Below are 14,776 nucleotides of genomic sequence, written 5' to 3'. Positions count from 1 at the left end.
TGGGGACCCCCTCCTTGCGTTGGGGTGGGCGGCGGGGTCAGGCCCTGCCGCCTCCAGATCGAGCCGGGCGGTTCTCTTCCCTCAGCCGTTCTCCCCCGTGAAGTTTTTCTGTCAGGCTTTTATTTTCCTGTTGCAGACGTCCTCTGTTACATGGTCCTGGCGGCAGCGTGCCCTCCCGTGCAAATGTCGGTGCCGTACATACCCGAAACCTTTGATTTTGAGCTTTTTAAATTACAGATTGGGTCTTCAGACGCCTTCTGCGGAGCGTTTCGCTGATAAGAGACGCCGCTGCGTGGAGGGTGTGCAGGCCTCAAGCAGGGGCTGCGCTGTGCTTGCGGGAGGGTGACTTTCTGGGTGTGCAGGTCTCCCGCGGTCTAGCTGTACCTGCCGCTTCTCTGCCGGTGAAGGGGCCTGGTCCCGAGTTACCGTTGGGTTGAACGTTAGCAAAATCCCGTGTTTCTTTCCTTTTCTAGTAAGGGAACAGCTGAAAGAGCTCACCAAGCAATATGAAAAATCAGAAAATGATCTCAAGGCCTTGCAGAGTGTCGGGCAGGTATGTAAGAGAAATGAGGTCACAGCAGCCCGTGGTGGCGGTTGACAGTGAACTTGCCTGGAAGTAGCATTTAAGTCCATTTTTGGTATCGAGAAAGAGTAAGCAGGAACGGTACAGCTAACAGAAACAGGGGCTTACCATCAGGAGCAGACACACCAAGCACATGCGTTAGAGAGGTTTTCTGTCTTTCTCCTGATTGACAGAGATGTGTTAAAGAAATGAAAGTGCTGGCAAACAGCGTGAGGCGGGAGAAGGAATTTCAGAGGTGACAGTCGTCTTCCATGTCCTGAAACGTGTTAAGAGTTACTTCGCAGTGGTGGTTTATCTACAGGCTAATACTGCATTTATTCTTCTGCAGATTGTTGGCGAGGTTCTTAAACAGCTAACGGAAGAGAAATGTAAGTACGCTGGACTGTTACGTTCTTTGAAATCTTGAAGATAAGCTTTTGTCGTTAAGGTCTGGCTAAAGATGTGGAGGAGTAAAGAATTAGAGTATCAGTGATTGAGTATTGCCAGAAAAATACCACACACTGGATAGTCCAGAAGCATAATTCAGAGCAGTGAATCGAGTACATGTGATTTTTTTTTTTCCTTTGATCTTCTCTCTCCAGTCATTGTGAAGGCTACGAATGGACCAAGATACGTGGTCGGCTGTCGTCGTCAGGTAGCTGATCTGTGTGAATATTCATTAAAAGTTTGCTTTGCTCTTGAATATTGGCACTGCTTTTGATAAAGTGGGTTCTTGGTGGGATTAGGTATCTTCTTCTTGAAGGTGTGTATGGCTATTTTATACTGGTATCTGCTTGTCCTCTCCCTTCGTAGCTGGTAGTAGCGTAACTTCCTAGTAAAGATAAAGCAGTCCAAAACATTCCTGGAACCTTTTGTTCTTTTCATTGAGTTGAGGCTCCGTCTTTCTGCCTGATTTTGAACTCTCTGAAAATTAATCATCACTATGAAAATCAATCAACTGTGTGAGGTCTCCCTTGCCGTGTTGTGAACACGGCATAGGACCCTTACTGTCGTAGTGCTGAGCTGTAGATTTAATGTTATATAACTATATATCTTTATGTTTGTTGTTTTTTTTTTTCCTAATGCTTTTACACTCCAGTAAATAGTTATGGTAGGCAGGGCCCCCGTTCTAAACGCTCTGAGGGATTTTTATTTGTCCTTAATGATCTTAAAAAAAAAAAGCCTTGTCACTTCTGGTCTACGAGACAACAGCTTTTTTTACCTACACCAAATTCTGTAGAAGTTAGAGACTTTAATACAGAACCTTGCTTACAGCATAATCCATCTTCTGCTGTAGTCAGCAAGAACCACTTAGAGGTACTCTTTGCTTTTTATTTTTATACTGAGGTATAAGGGATGTAGTGCAGACGTGGTTTAAAAACTGCTTGTTGGTTAATTGTGCACTGGATGTGACCCACTTTCAGTAATTAAAACCCATAGACTGGCTGTTCCTTACCAAAGCTGCCTATGAAGTAGGGACCGCAATACTTATTAAAGTGTTCTGCAGCTGCAGAGCCATTGGGGGAGCAAAAGTGAATCTCTAGTTCGATTTTTATTACACTCATCCCTGACTTTGAGAAATGGAAGCAAAGACGACTATGTATGAAATGTGAGGCTGTAAGGTATCTCTGAACGGAGAGTAGCGACCCCAGGGAAGGATCATGAGAAGGCGGCAGCATTTTGCTTAGTTATTTTAGTGCACAAATAAGTGTAAGATCTTTTAACAGCTGCGACCTCTCTGCCTCTTGAACTGATGCCTTTACGATGGAGAAAGGTGACTGCGGTTGAGCTTTTAACACATCACAATTGTAGCATGTTCTCCTGTATAATGGAAATTGTGAAAAATAGAAATTCCTTCAGTAACAGGAGCACAGGTGTAGTACTGATGTTAGAGGTGGCTTTTCTTTCTCTTTCTGAAGAGAAACTGATGTTCCTTACAGAACTTTGAACCCTTACTGGTTCTATGTAAAGCAAGAAAATGTGTTTGCGAGACTAACGTGCAAACCTTTTGCAGTACCCAGAATCGCTGGATTAGCTTAAGGTTCGTACGTGGAAGATAAGTTGAAGAATAGTGCAACAGAACTCCAACGTACAAAAGTTACCCAACTCTGTTTAGACGATCCGTCCGTAATGGTGGCGTGGTGGCTGCAGGGGCCGAGAGGCAGCGAGCAGGTGGCAGAGCGGGGAGCCTGCTGTGCTCTGAAGAATTTCAAAAGAGGGGCAGAGGGGGGTTTCTGGCTGTCAGGGGAATTCCTGGTGAAGGCCCACAATTAACAATACTTCGCAGTAAGCGGTGAACAAAACTCATGCAGTCAGTATTTTCCTGTTGGTGTTGACTCTGTCAGTGGGTTGTATATTTTTCAGTAAGGGTGGGCCTTTTCTCCTCCTTTTAGAGACAAACTATTTGAGAAATGTGGGTACCAGTAAGTGCGTTAGTTCTTGCAGTGTATACACAGATATCCTTGACTTTCCCGGAGCATACCGATGTGATACGTTTTTGCTTGCATAAAACATCTGCAAGAATTGCGGGTATTGAAATGCTCTTTAAATACACGATTTTCAGCTTCATCCCTTTCAAGATGTTATGGGGCAGACTCACTATCTTCTTTCACCAGAATGAACAAAATATTTTTCTGGAACATAAGTATGCTTAATTCCACTTAGGGGCACGTGAGGTAGTCTCGAGGATCTGTGTTGAAACAGAGATAAGTGCTAAGGGATAGGTTGTGCTTGGATGAGTCTGGCATTGCAGCACATACTTTCAAGTTTATTCTTCAGTAAAAACACTCTTTGATCTTAAAAGATCCTTGATTTGATACCAGAGACTAAAAAAACATATCCGTGATTGTTTTCAAAATGTCAAAATATCAAGGCAAATAATTTCCCGTGGAGGGTTTCACAGATTAGAAGAACTAGTTTCTGATCGAAGTCCTTGTGTTGTTGCGGCGCTGCTGGGGAAGGGGAGCGACGCTGTTTCAATTGAAACAAGATTACTTCCCTCTCTAAAGTGCATTTCCTAAGGAATTCAAGGTCAAATGGTTTCCCTTTGTTTTCTGCCCCCTGCAGCATAACTTAAATCTATCGGGCAATGTTGGATCTGATAGAATTTCAAGCTTTTACAGATTTCTTAGCGTTAGGCAGCTGAAAAGAGGTCTCGTTAGTGACCCCAGTAAGGGAGAAGTGACAGCTTGATCCTGAAGACCTACTAGAGACTGAAGAGCCCACGTGGGCAAGGGACCTTCTAAATCCCCCCAGCGGGGGCGATGGGAAGCTTCAGGCAGCGCTTGCAAGCAGTTGTTGAAATCCCTGTTGTTCAGATGCCATGTCGTAAAAGCTCAGAATAAATAGGTTTTATATTCTTCAAATGTGGATTGAGTACCTCTCTCTTTTTTCTTTTTTTTTCTTTTTTTTTTTCTTCTTTTTTTTTAACAAAAGAGAAGGAATTAGAGCGGTGAGGTAATCTCTATGATCGTTGTTCAAGGTTGTGTTGTGTGAGAGGTGAGACTGCTCTCCTAGACTGGGTTTCTTAAAAACAAAGTGAGAAACGTAAGTTAGTTGTTTTAATCCCGGCAGAATTTAGCAGGGTGTAGTGGAATAGGACTGCTAATGTGTTTAAAAATCTCATAAAAATGGAGTAAGCAAACAAAAACTGCTGAGGCAGATGAGTAGGGCATCTGAGGTAAACGATAGCAAAAGAATAACAACTGGAACAGCTGACTTTAAAGAGGGGATATAACTGGATATGTGAAAATGTGCAAATGATGGAAGGCTTGGAGAAAATAGGTTAGGAGCACCTATTCACCCCTTCTGTCAGTCCAGAAATGAGAAGGCCTTTGAGCAGAAGGGTGGCAAGTTCGGACTCAAATCGGCAGGCTGTCCCCTGTGTCCTTAACGGAGGATTCCTTACTTGTTCTGAAACAGCCGGTTCTGTCCTGTGTTGAGCGGAGAGGAGGATTAGATCTCTCACTAATGCAGTCAGATTGACAGCAGTAAAAAAAAAAAAAACAAACCATTACGGTCTAGAAAATAGTATTTATTTTCAGAAGTGGCAGAGGTAAGTTAATGACTTGCTGTGCAAGATCTATTTCGACGTTAATAAAAGTTCTTCCTGTGGTCTGGCTTAGCTTTGCTGGTGTCCAGTTGTGACAATCAACAGGTTCATTGGTCTAGGCCAGCTCCTGGATCATGTTCCCATGAAACAGTGGGCCAGCTTTTGCCCAGTTTAAGCATTCCCAAAAATGCCAGTGACAGGGACACGGTGTTTACTAAATGAGCTGCTTGGCATGTAGCTCAGTAGCCTTGTTTTCTTCTTGTGTGTGATTGAGCAAAGGGTGCAAGCTACAGTAAACGTCTTGGCTAAAACCAGACGTTGTTTTGGAGTGTGGTTCTAACAGAAATACCTTCTTTGTGACTAGCTTGACAAAAGTAAGCTGAAGCCGGGGACAAGAGTTGCTCTGGATATGACCACTCTGACTATTATGAGGTAGGTTTCTGCTCTACAGCTGCTCTTCCGCTCATCGTATAAAGGGGGGAAAAATAGTGATCCCAGCAGGGCACACAAAGGTTTGAGTAATCAGTTCTGTAATATTTTGTAAATGTTTTCTGCACAGCCGTGCTTAAGTAAGGACAATTACTTTGAGGGAAGACTTACGTGTCTATTACATATGGTTTAAAAAGAAATTGGTTGTTCTTTAAAAAAAAAAATTCCGTTACAACTCGGTGTTTTCAGCAATTTTTTTAAGCTTTTGTTTGTTTGGTTTAAAACCTGAAAAAGTTTGCTAGGTTTGGGGTTTATTCTGGTTTTTCAACAAACGTCTTGCTATCAAGGTGGGAGGAGAAGACATCATTTTCATAGTTGCTGTAAAAATTTATTGCAATAACTTTATAAATGTGTCTGCACAATGAAAAATGTGTACTCTTAACTCTTTTTTCCAGATACTTGCCAAGGGAAGTGGATCCACTGGTTTATAATATGTCTCATGAAGATCCAGGGGATGTTTCGTATTCTGAGATTGGAGGGTTGTCGGAACAAATCAGAGAGCTGCGAGAGGTATGCAGTATCTCAAAAACACTTAGCAGATTGTGGGATGTGTTCCGAGTGAAGTTTTTCAGTGCAAAAATACCTTATTGATGTTTGTCCTAAACTATCACGTGACAGGCTGTTAAAGGATCCTATCAGATGAGTGATTTCCATGTTTCATTAACTTAGGCTACATTTTCCGGTGCTAGAAGATAACTTCTGAAGTGTTGCTTGTATGTTTTCCAGCTTTGTAATTGTCTTTGTGGCAAACAACAGTGTGATTGCGGGGTGCTGGTGCAGTCGTACTGAAGTAATCCTGTTAGTTTGGGCATCGGTGCCGCAGGCCGCGCGAGCCTGCCCAGGAATGCGGGTGTTTGAAGGCGAGCTCGCGCTGCTCTGAGCCGACGGACTGTGACAGGGATCGTCTGTGTGCTGCGCACACACCTTGCAGTAGTGGGGAAAGATTATTCTAAACGCCAAAGCCCAATTCTCAAACTGGGTTATAATTTATCTCTACTGTTGCAGAAGCTTGGATTGAGATTAGAATGAAGAAAATCCCCTAAATAAGAGGGTTTGAAGGATCCAAGACCCTTTAGGCTAAGGGAGCGCCATAAAGTCAAGTGGGAGGGCATAGTTAGGATTGACAACCAACAAACCAAACTTGAATTTTGCCCCAAACCTGCGAGAATCGCTCTGGGTGGTGGCATTATGACGATAGCAAAACATGGTTTGAGCAAAGCGCATCGTGAGAAACAAGCCATTGCAGAGTCTGAACAGGAAGGGCAGGATTGTGGATCGATCCGTTAGATCAATCTGACATTTTCTTACTTAACCGTCTCTCATACAAAATACGCTGCACAGATAAATAAGAAGACGGGTATCTGGAAAACAGACTGGCAAGTGCACCATTAGCTTCCTGGGATCGCTGATCTATTTTAAAACTCCAACAGAGCCTCAGTTTGTTTATGTCTCTTCACAGGTGATAGAATTGCCGCTTACAAACCCAGAATTATTCCAGCGTGTGGGAATTATACCTCCAAAAGGCTGCTTGCTCTACGGCCCCCCTGGTGAGTCTCATGAAAGGGTAATGAATGTTTAGTTGTCGCTCTCAAGCTGTGGCAATAGCCTTGTTTGTTTCTTTTTTTTTCTTTCTTTCTTTCTTTTTTTTTTTTTTTCAAGTCGCTAGCATGCAGTACTGGGTTTACTAGTTAAACAGCTTCAATCTCTTGTCTGTCCAGGTACAGGAAAAACACTTTTGGCGAGAGCTGTTGCTAGCCAGCTTGATTGCAACTTCCTAAAGGTAGTGTAGTTTTACTCTTGCACTCAAACACATGCTTAATCTGTTTGTGCTCCAGTCTCTTCACTCATGTGTCTTTCAAAAGGTGGTGTCGAGCTCGATAGTGGACAAGTACATTGGTGAAAGTGCTCGACTGATCAGAGAGATGTTCAATTATGCCAGAGATCATCAGCCGTGTATCATTTTCATGGATGAGATAGATGCTATTGGTAAGGCTAATGGCCGGGAGGGTGGCTAGAGTCTCCGTTTAACACTTTAAATTAGCCATAAAGCTACAGTCGGTCTTCTCAAAAGAGAGTGTGCATGCACGTTTGTTCAGAAGGAACATAACGGGATAAGTGGTTCAGCTTCCTCCTGGAGCTATTACAGTTAGCTTAGAACCGTACCCGTTCACATCTGGCTTGGATATTTTTGACTATATGAAAAAGCATTTTAAAATGTGGGCGTTTAACTCTTCAAATACCACCCCTTCTTTCCCCGGTCTAAAAGGGATACCTAATTGTCTTCAGACTTAGTATTATATGGAGGCAAAAATAAAGTACTATAACTTAAGAGTTGGGTGTGCTGCAGGTGGTCGTCGTTTTTCTGAAGGCACCTCAGCTGACAGAGAAATTCAGAGGACTCTGATGGAGGTGAGTGTCTAATCCCTGACTACGTACTGTACAGTCCACATTAAATAATAATACAGATGTGAATTGTTACACTATGATCCGGCTTGTTAGAAGTCTTTCTGAGTTAATAATCTTAAGCTAAAAGTGAACAAAAGACAGCTGCACATCCTGGTAACTCAGTCATGAATTCAACTTGGAGACTAATTGAAAGAATCTTTAAAATTGCTTTCTTTCTTTGGGGTATTTTCTCTTCTTACTGTGACTTGACTTTGCTCCTGCTTACTGCATCTTCTTTGAAGGTTTGGAGGGCTTCCTCCTCCTTAAAGAGGGGAGAGCGGAGCTCATCTCTTTTAGTCCCAAAGACACTTAGTCTATAAAATTTTAGAACTGTTACAGTTTGATTTTCAAAACTAGGAGAAGTAGTTGTATTTCTTTGTTTCTGTGCTAATTGCTCTGGTAAACTGGGTTGTGTGAAGAGAATTTTAAAGCCGCTGGTGGCAATTAAGAACTCTGAAGCTAATGGGAAACTTCATTGGCCTATGTTTGCAAACAGTTTGCCCGGTTCAAAAGAATGTGTCTGCCTTCCATAAAGAATTAAACCACTGTGATCAAAGAGCAAGTGCTTTGAATCTTCACAATGAAATGTCTTCGTATGTGTGCATTAGTATTCTAGAGGCTGTTCTCCAGCTCTGATTTGAATGTCCTGGACCTAGTGCGACACACTCAAAATGTGGCAGCCAACCGTTGGGGCCTTTAGCACTTGCACCGTTTTCATTGCCTTGCTGTTTTAGCCAAGTCTTTCACGTTTGAGCTCGGCTTTGCTCAATATCTTTTTCTCTGGGCAAAGCATTTTCAGTGTCTCTGTTAAGCTCCCCCTTATTGCTTATGGAATATGCGGGGAGCTGGGGCCTTCCATTAGAAGGCTTGTCGCATTTTTTTTTTGTGATTCATCTGTAGTGCTTTTATGTCCCGGTGAAAATACTTACGCAGAAAATAAGTAGGATAGATTATGGTAGGAGGGTTTTGGCTTGTTTAAAAACAAACTTCTGTTTTCTATTAGTTATTGAATCAGATGGATGGATTCGATACTCTGCACAGAGTTAAAATGATCATGGCTACTAACAGACCAGACACGCTGGATCCTGCACTTCTGCGGCCTGGAAGGCTGGATAGAAAAATCCGTGAGTTACCGCTTCACAGTGGCTGGAAGGAGGATATTATCCATATGAATGGTGGCTTTCTGTTTTTATTAAAGATGTAATTCCTTCTAGATATTGATCTACCGAATGAACAAGCGAGATTAGACATTTTGAAGATTCATGCAGGTCCTATCACTAAACATGGTGAAATAGGTAAGTAGGAAGCTGCCTGGATATCCTTCCTACCTCTGTTTGTAAAATTGTGAAGAGGGTGAGTTGTTAACGATGACTCTGCCCTTCTAATTCCTTCCCTTGCACCGGCCACACAACTTCCCCTCTCTCAGAATTCTACTGGGTTTTGGTTGTTTTTTTAAATGCATCCTGAGTGGATTGTTGCTAGGTCTTCCTTTGCAAAGGAAAACTGAATATAAACCCTTGGAGCACAGTTGTAAACTGGAAAATTTACATGCTTCACATCAGGGAGTTTCCTGTTTCTAAAGGAATAGCTTAATGCAAGTAAACAGCATTTTCATTAGCCCACCCCAAAGAAAGAAGAATTGTTACTGCAGAAGTCTGAAAACAATAAAGAATCTTTAAAAGTCACGGGGAAACTTACTCTGGAGTTCAGAGATGGCGTAATGAAAACCTTGTTGGCTGAAACAAAGCTTGTCTTTGGTTAGCGGTGTAGAGAGCTCTCTCCAGAGCGTGAGGGGGGAGAAGTATCTATCAGGTAAAATGGGGAAGGTTTGTTTAATGACTCTGTTACTCTAAGCTGACCAGAGTCTTAGTTTCACAGTGACACTTCAGAGCTTTCCTCACGAAAACTTGTGATTGTGATTTGCCTTTAAAACGACGTTGGCTGCCTTTTATTTCAGTAAGGCCCCACAGACCCTGCCTGCTTGTTCCCAGCCCCCTGCGACCCGCCCCCGCCTCTCTGCTGACACGAGCTATTCATGCAGCCCGGCAGCATGATCTGGATAGTGGAACTGATCTCGTTCACCATCTGGCTGCATAAACAGCTGCAGCTCAATAGAGGGGGTGGCTCGGGAGCGGGAACGAGCTGGGGGAGGGCGAGAGGGATGAGGATTGCCATTCTTAGCAGCAGTGTTGGCTTAAACATGCATGCGACTGTAGTCTAAGATAGAGAAGAAGCTCCAAAGCAAATCATGAGCCTGAGGTAAAGTGCTTCATCCTTTTTCTCGTATCTTCGGGCACTGGAGCGGAAGCAGGGTAGGATCATTCCTTTACGCCGTTTAGCAAGGTGAGCTGTCCGATGGGTACTAGCTAAATCTCTGAACGTGATGCGGGAAGGCTGTGATGCTCAGCTTTGAGATCCTGAAAGGAAGTCCAGAGCTTATCGGCGAGGTGGGGTGTGAATTGCATTAAAATCCTCAGATAATGACCTGTTCCAGGTTCCAGCATGAGATTCTCCTGCTCTAGTACCGGAGTCTACTGAAGACTCTAGACTTACCAAAGCCTGCCATGTTTGACATTGCTTAGTCCCCTCGCTTTCCAATCACGGGGAGACTTGTTTATAGCACATTGTGCTACACGGAATTAAAATAGAATTGAAGAATTTCTAATCTCTAGGGGTTTTTTGGATTCTTGAGATAAAAACTTTCAGTTCAAATGTTTTGAATTTCATACAGAAGGTAAACTGTTTTGAACACTTTTGCAGAAAGTTGATTTTTTTTTTTTTTTAATAAGCAGCCTTGCAAAAATCAGAACTTGCTGGAGGCTTGACAGACGCAGTGTTTTAGAAATTGATTCTAGAAACTATAACCATAGCCACTTTTTTAGGAAATATATGTGCATAAAATACCGGGCTTAATATATCAAGACATTAAATGCCTTTAGTAGATGCAGTTGTTATAAGCAGAAAGGGACTGAGTTATGATCACTTGGAGATAAGTTTTCTCATTTTTTACATCATTTAAATGATGATAAGAACATTGCCTTGTAGTTTTCCTTGCATTTCATGTTGATGCTTGTAACCACAACTTACAGACTTAAATCCCGAAGTCACTAATACGAGCTTTTGGCTGCAATACACTTCTGGTTTAATGAAAGGGGTAACACAGCTGACTATTTCAGTTAATTTATCAGTCTAGAGGACAGCTGTCTGTTTGCACCGAAACCAAGGTAAAGTGTTTCTCTGTTAGCTGGATATGTATTTCGTTGGCATCTGTAACGGGAAGTGTGAACTTATTTCTAATTGGCATTCGTGTTTCATGAACAGATTATGAAGCAATTGTGAAGCTTTCAGATGGCTTTAACGGAGCAGACTTGAGAAATGTCTGTACTGAAGCAGGTATTTTCTTAACTCTTAATTTTGATGTGCTCAGTCTTGGTTAATGCTAAACATTTGAGCTGTTTCGCCGATAGTTCTGTCGACGGATTAATATCAGGAGATCAAAAACGTTCTGCTGGAGCACAGCGTGATTTCGCTGATGCCCACTTTTTGTATTCCTTTCTTAAGGGCTAGATAGCTTTTACTCAACGGAAATGTTAGCACCTGGACGGTAGCAAAATGCCAAAACAGTTGTATACTTCACAGCATGTCGCGCGTGTCTGGACTTTTAAGCATAAGCAGCAGCACGGTGATATGCCCTGAAGCTTCAATGGAACAACTAGAAGAAAACCTCTTTTCTTTCTCCCAAGTTTCCTTATGACCTATACAGTCACACAGAACTTGATTCTTTACATAGAATCATAGAATCATAGAATCATTAAGGCTGGAAGAGACCTCCAAGATCATCGAGTCCAACCGTCAACCCAACACCCCCATGCCCACTAAACCATGTCCCTCAGCGCCTCATCTACCCGTCTTTTAAATACTTCCAGGGATGGTGACTCCACCACTTCCCTGGGCAGCCTGTTCCAATGTTTAACCACTCTTTCAGTAAAGAAATTTTTCCTTACATCCAATCTAAACCTCCCCTGGCGCAACTTGAGGCCAACATCCTCCCTCTCGGGTTACAGACAAGTCTCTTATCGGGTCTGCGGATAAACCAGCTAGGCGTACAAACAGTCCAGCTGATACGTGCAGATCCGCTGCCAGTTAGGAGCGGTAGCACTGCATTCATGTGAGTTACGCCTGCTAATACCCCCTGCCATACACAAGCTGGATCCGCCCAGAGTTACGTGGATTTGGGCGCTATCCTGTGACATGCGTGGCATAAAAGATCTCTGTAGTTCAGGTTCAGCACGACGGGAGGAAAAAACCAGCCGTACCATTTCTGAACTGGAGCTGGCCTCTAACCGCTTGTTGGCGGAGTATCACGACATATGTCATAGTATTGCGTAAGAACTAGATACATGCCAGGAACAGCGATGGTACTCGTTTTTTTTTCCTTTTTGCAGAGCATCCAAGTCTCTTAGTACCTGGGTGACGGGAGAGTTAATACTATTTTATGCTTTTTTCCACGTTCTAAATGCATTGTATGCTTAGGGTTTTGCCTATGTGGGAAGGCTGAGTAACGCAGCAGCTACACACTCGTAGTTTAAAACGAGCTACACATTTCTTCTTAGAGATCACCTAGTTCAGAAAGGTGACCTCACTGAAGTTTACTCTTTCCTCCCGACATCCAAGAGCTGCAATGCAAAAGTCTACATGCAGACAGTCTAACTTGGATCTATTTTCACTTTGAGTGAATCTTTACGTACTGTCTTCTCTGTACTGTTGCTGCAAAGAGCACAACTTATTCTTGCCGTTAAATTACTCTCCACAGGTATGTTTGCGATCCGTGCCGATCATGACTTTGTAGTTCAGGAAGACTTCATGAAAGCTGTCAGAAAAGTGGCTGATTCTAAGAAGCTGGAGTCCAAGCTTGACTACAAACCTGTTTAAATTAACCATACAATTCGTGATTGACTGCACACGTCATACTGGGTTAATGTATAAAAGGAAGTAATGTACCTCTTGATTATTATTGTAAGGTGTTTGTGTAATGTGTAGCTAGTAATTTGATAAGACTAGTTGCAAGTTGGCAACAGAAGTGTGTTTTCTGTACAATTCTGAAATACAATATTCATTACAGCCCATGTTAAGTAAACTGTGTGGAGATGTGTTCTCTTAGCAGTTACGGCGTGAATTTACAAAGGCGCCTGAATGGGTTAGCAGACTTCGAGAAAGTCAGTTCATTTCTTAACTTTTTTTATATCCGTAAATTTCCTTCCCCCAAACAGTTAATGAATAAAGCTTGTTTAAATCTGCTTATCCTCTTGTACCGTCTCTGTCACTCTTGAAAAGAGTTGAATTATGTGTCTTCAGAATTTGAAGAGCGACTTTTCTCTGGTGTAGGGATTGTACTGGAGTCCTGTGCCTTACATGCCAAATGGAGGCAACCTTTCCCTCGGAGAGAGGAGGGACGGGTGGTATTTACTCCTTTGCTGCTGAAGCCTGGGAAGAGGATTTAGCTGAGCTAGCGTTTAATGATCGCAAGAAGTAAACCAGTCTTTTAAAATGTTTGCTGTCTTCCCTTACGCTAGGATAACTCCTATCCTGAACGCCAGTTATAGACCAAAGCATCTGAGTGGAGGTGGAGAAACTGATAGCAGTTTGATATATAAAAGTTTTGATTACGGCTCTTGGGGTGGTGGGGGAGATAGGCAAGATGATTCCCTTTCCAGGTTCCCCTTTCAGCTGCTCTATATAGATGGGAACTGTCCGATATACTTTGAACCCGTGCCGCTTTAGGCATGCGAAGCGCTGTGCCTAATACTTCTGGAGCTCTGAACAGGGCTTTGCCGTGCACCAGCACCGTGCGAGGTTGGAATTTGGCCGTACGCGGGTTGCCTTTGTGCTCCCTGAGAGCTGACTGCTGCAGCTGCTTGAGTAGTCACGGAAACAGAAATCAAAACGTAGAGGCTGTGTTCTTAAGGGCATCTGTCGCTGTGCCCTATTTCTGTTTTCTAATGTGTTCCACCCCGAGTGGTGTGCATGCAGATCGACCGACTGCGCTGTGCAACTTACCTAAATGTTGGACTGGAACAGTAGTGTACTAGGCTGTACTTCTGGCTACTTCTAATTAGCCTAATTGGATTACTCTGGGCATACTCAGCCGACAGACAAGTACATTAGATTAACTCCAGGTTTGCCAGGAAACACACCGCTTAACAGCATCTCCCTGGCAGTTTTAATAGCCGCGGTTGTATTTTTTCCCCCTATCCCTGAGACAAAACGGGTAGCGTAAGGTGTAAAACTATTATAACAGGACTGGCAACAATATTTTGACATCTGTGTGGCTCACGGTTGTTACGGACCTTTTTTTCTGGTTAGTGTGAAAACTTCCTATCGTGATCGTGTCAGGAGTGTAAAGATGCAAATCTCAGTTTTAATTTACCGTAACACCCTTTTGAGTGCAGCTCGTAGAGAGCTGCTGGGTCTGGGTGCTACAGCCAGTGTGCTTGGAACGATTAGAAAATTAACAAAAAGTCAGTTTCTGAGCGCTACAGTGATGTAAACGGTGAGCTGAGCTTCTGGCGTTACCTTGGAGAAGGGTAAAAGGTGGCAAACTGTTTCCTGAAGCCCTGGGAGTGGTTAGAGCTCATTTTTGAAGTTCGGGCCATAAGCTACCGACGCCGGTCCCTGTCCCTATTCCAGGCGCCAGCTGGAGGTGGGAGCGGCAGTTTTACTGTTGCTTTTCCCCTTTGCCGTTTCATTTTTCATCTTTCACCGAAAAGGAAATTGCAGCGCTGAAGGAACGGCCGCTGACACGTGACTGTCGACGGTTTCTCAAGGGGGAAACGAGCAAAACGTTCAAATAGTTTGGGGCGATGTCTCGGAGTCCAGCAGAGCGTGGGACCAGGGAACCTCAAAAAGCGGAAAAATAGGTTCCTGCCCCAAGACTGGTATGTCAGAGGGCGTCTCCCATGCACAAAGGGGACCCGTTTGAAAATGATGCCCTTTGCGGCGTCAGCTAAAGTTTGAGGCGGGCAGCGTCTTTCTGATGGCGGACAGCACGAGTGCCTGCTCGCCAAAATGGAAGCAGTCTGGCCTGCGCGCGGGGAGAAGAAGGAGACCGCAAGCGATGGCGGGGCGAGGGGAAGGCGACGAGAAGAAGTGGCTCCTTCGGAAGCGTTAACGGCCGCGGCGTGGCGGGGGGCGGGGCCGGGGGGGGAGGCGCGTCAGGCCCGCGCGGCGAC

At 43.7% G+C, this 14,776-nt stretch overlaps 2 protein-coding genes across 2 annotated transcripts in view; both read left to right on the top strand.

Annotated features, from left to right (window-relative positions):
• PSMC6 (proteasome (prosome, macropain) 26S subunit, ATPase, 6) overlaps window positions 1–12,848 on the top strand; it is a 17,972-nt gene extending 5,124 nt beyond the window's left edge. Inside the window, exons 2-14 of the mRNA XM_009322946.1 lie at window positions 408–553; window positions 912–951; window positions 1,165–1,217; window positions 4,978–5,045; window positions 5,498–5,612; window positions 6,562–6,649; window positions 6,821–6,882; window positions 6,965–7,088; window positions 7,450–7,511; window positions 8,551–8,671; window positions 8,762–8,842; window positions 10,869–10,940; window positions 12,361–12,848. Of these exons, the coding sequence (XP_009321221.1) occupies window positions 408–553; window positions 912–951; window positions 1,165–1,217; window positions 4,978–5,045; window positions 5,498–5,612; window positions 6,562–6,649; window positions 6,821–6,882; window positions 6,965–7,088; window positions 7,450–7,511; window positions 8,551–8,671; window positions 8,762–8,842; window positions 10,869–10,940; window positions 12,361–12,479 (1,151 nt within the window). The 3' untranslated portion in view covers window positions 12,480–12,848. The remainder of the gene's footprint in view (window positions 1–407; window positions 554–911; window positions 952–1,164; window positions 1,218–4,977; window positions 5,046–5,497; window positions 5,613–6,561; window positions 6,650–6,820; window positions 6,883–6,964; window positions 7,089–7,449; window positions 7,512–8,550; window positions 8,672–8,761; window positions 8,843–10,868; window positions 10,941–12,360) is intronic.
• The window catches only part of STYX (serine/threonine/tyrosine interacting protein), a 21,425-nt gene continuing 19,343 nt past the window's right edge, over window positions 12,695–14,776 (top strand). Inside the window, exon 1 of the mRNA XM_009322945.1 lies at window positions 12,695–12,763. Within this exon, the coding sequence (XP_009321220.1) occupies window positions 12,695–12,763 (69 nt within the window). The remainder of the gene's footprint in view (window positions 12,764–14,776) is intronic.

The sequence above is a fragment of the Pygoscelis adeliae genome, unplaced genomic scaffold (genome assembly GCF_000699105.1).
Source record: "Pygoscelis adeliae isolate BGI_AS28 unplaced genomic scaffold, ASM69910v1 Scaffold314, whole genome shotgun sequence".
Taxonomy (NCBI): Eukaryota; Metazoa; Chordata; class Aves; order Sphenisciformes; family Spheniscidae; genus Pygoscelis; species Pygoscelis adeliae.
Note: the sequence above shows the minus strand (reverse complement) of the source record. Positions and strands in the feature narration are given on the sequence as shown.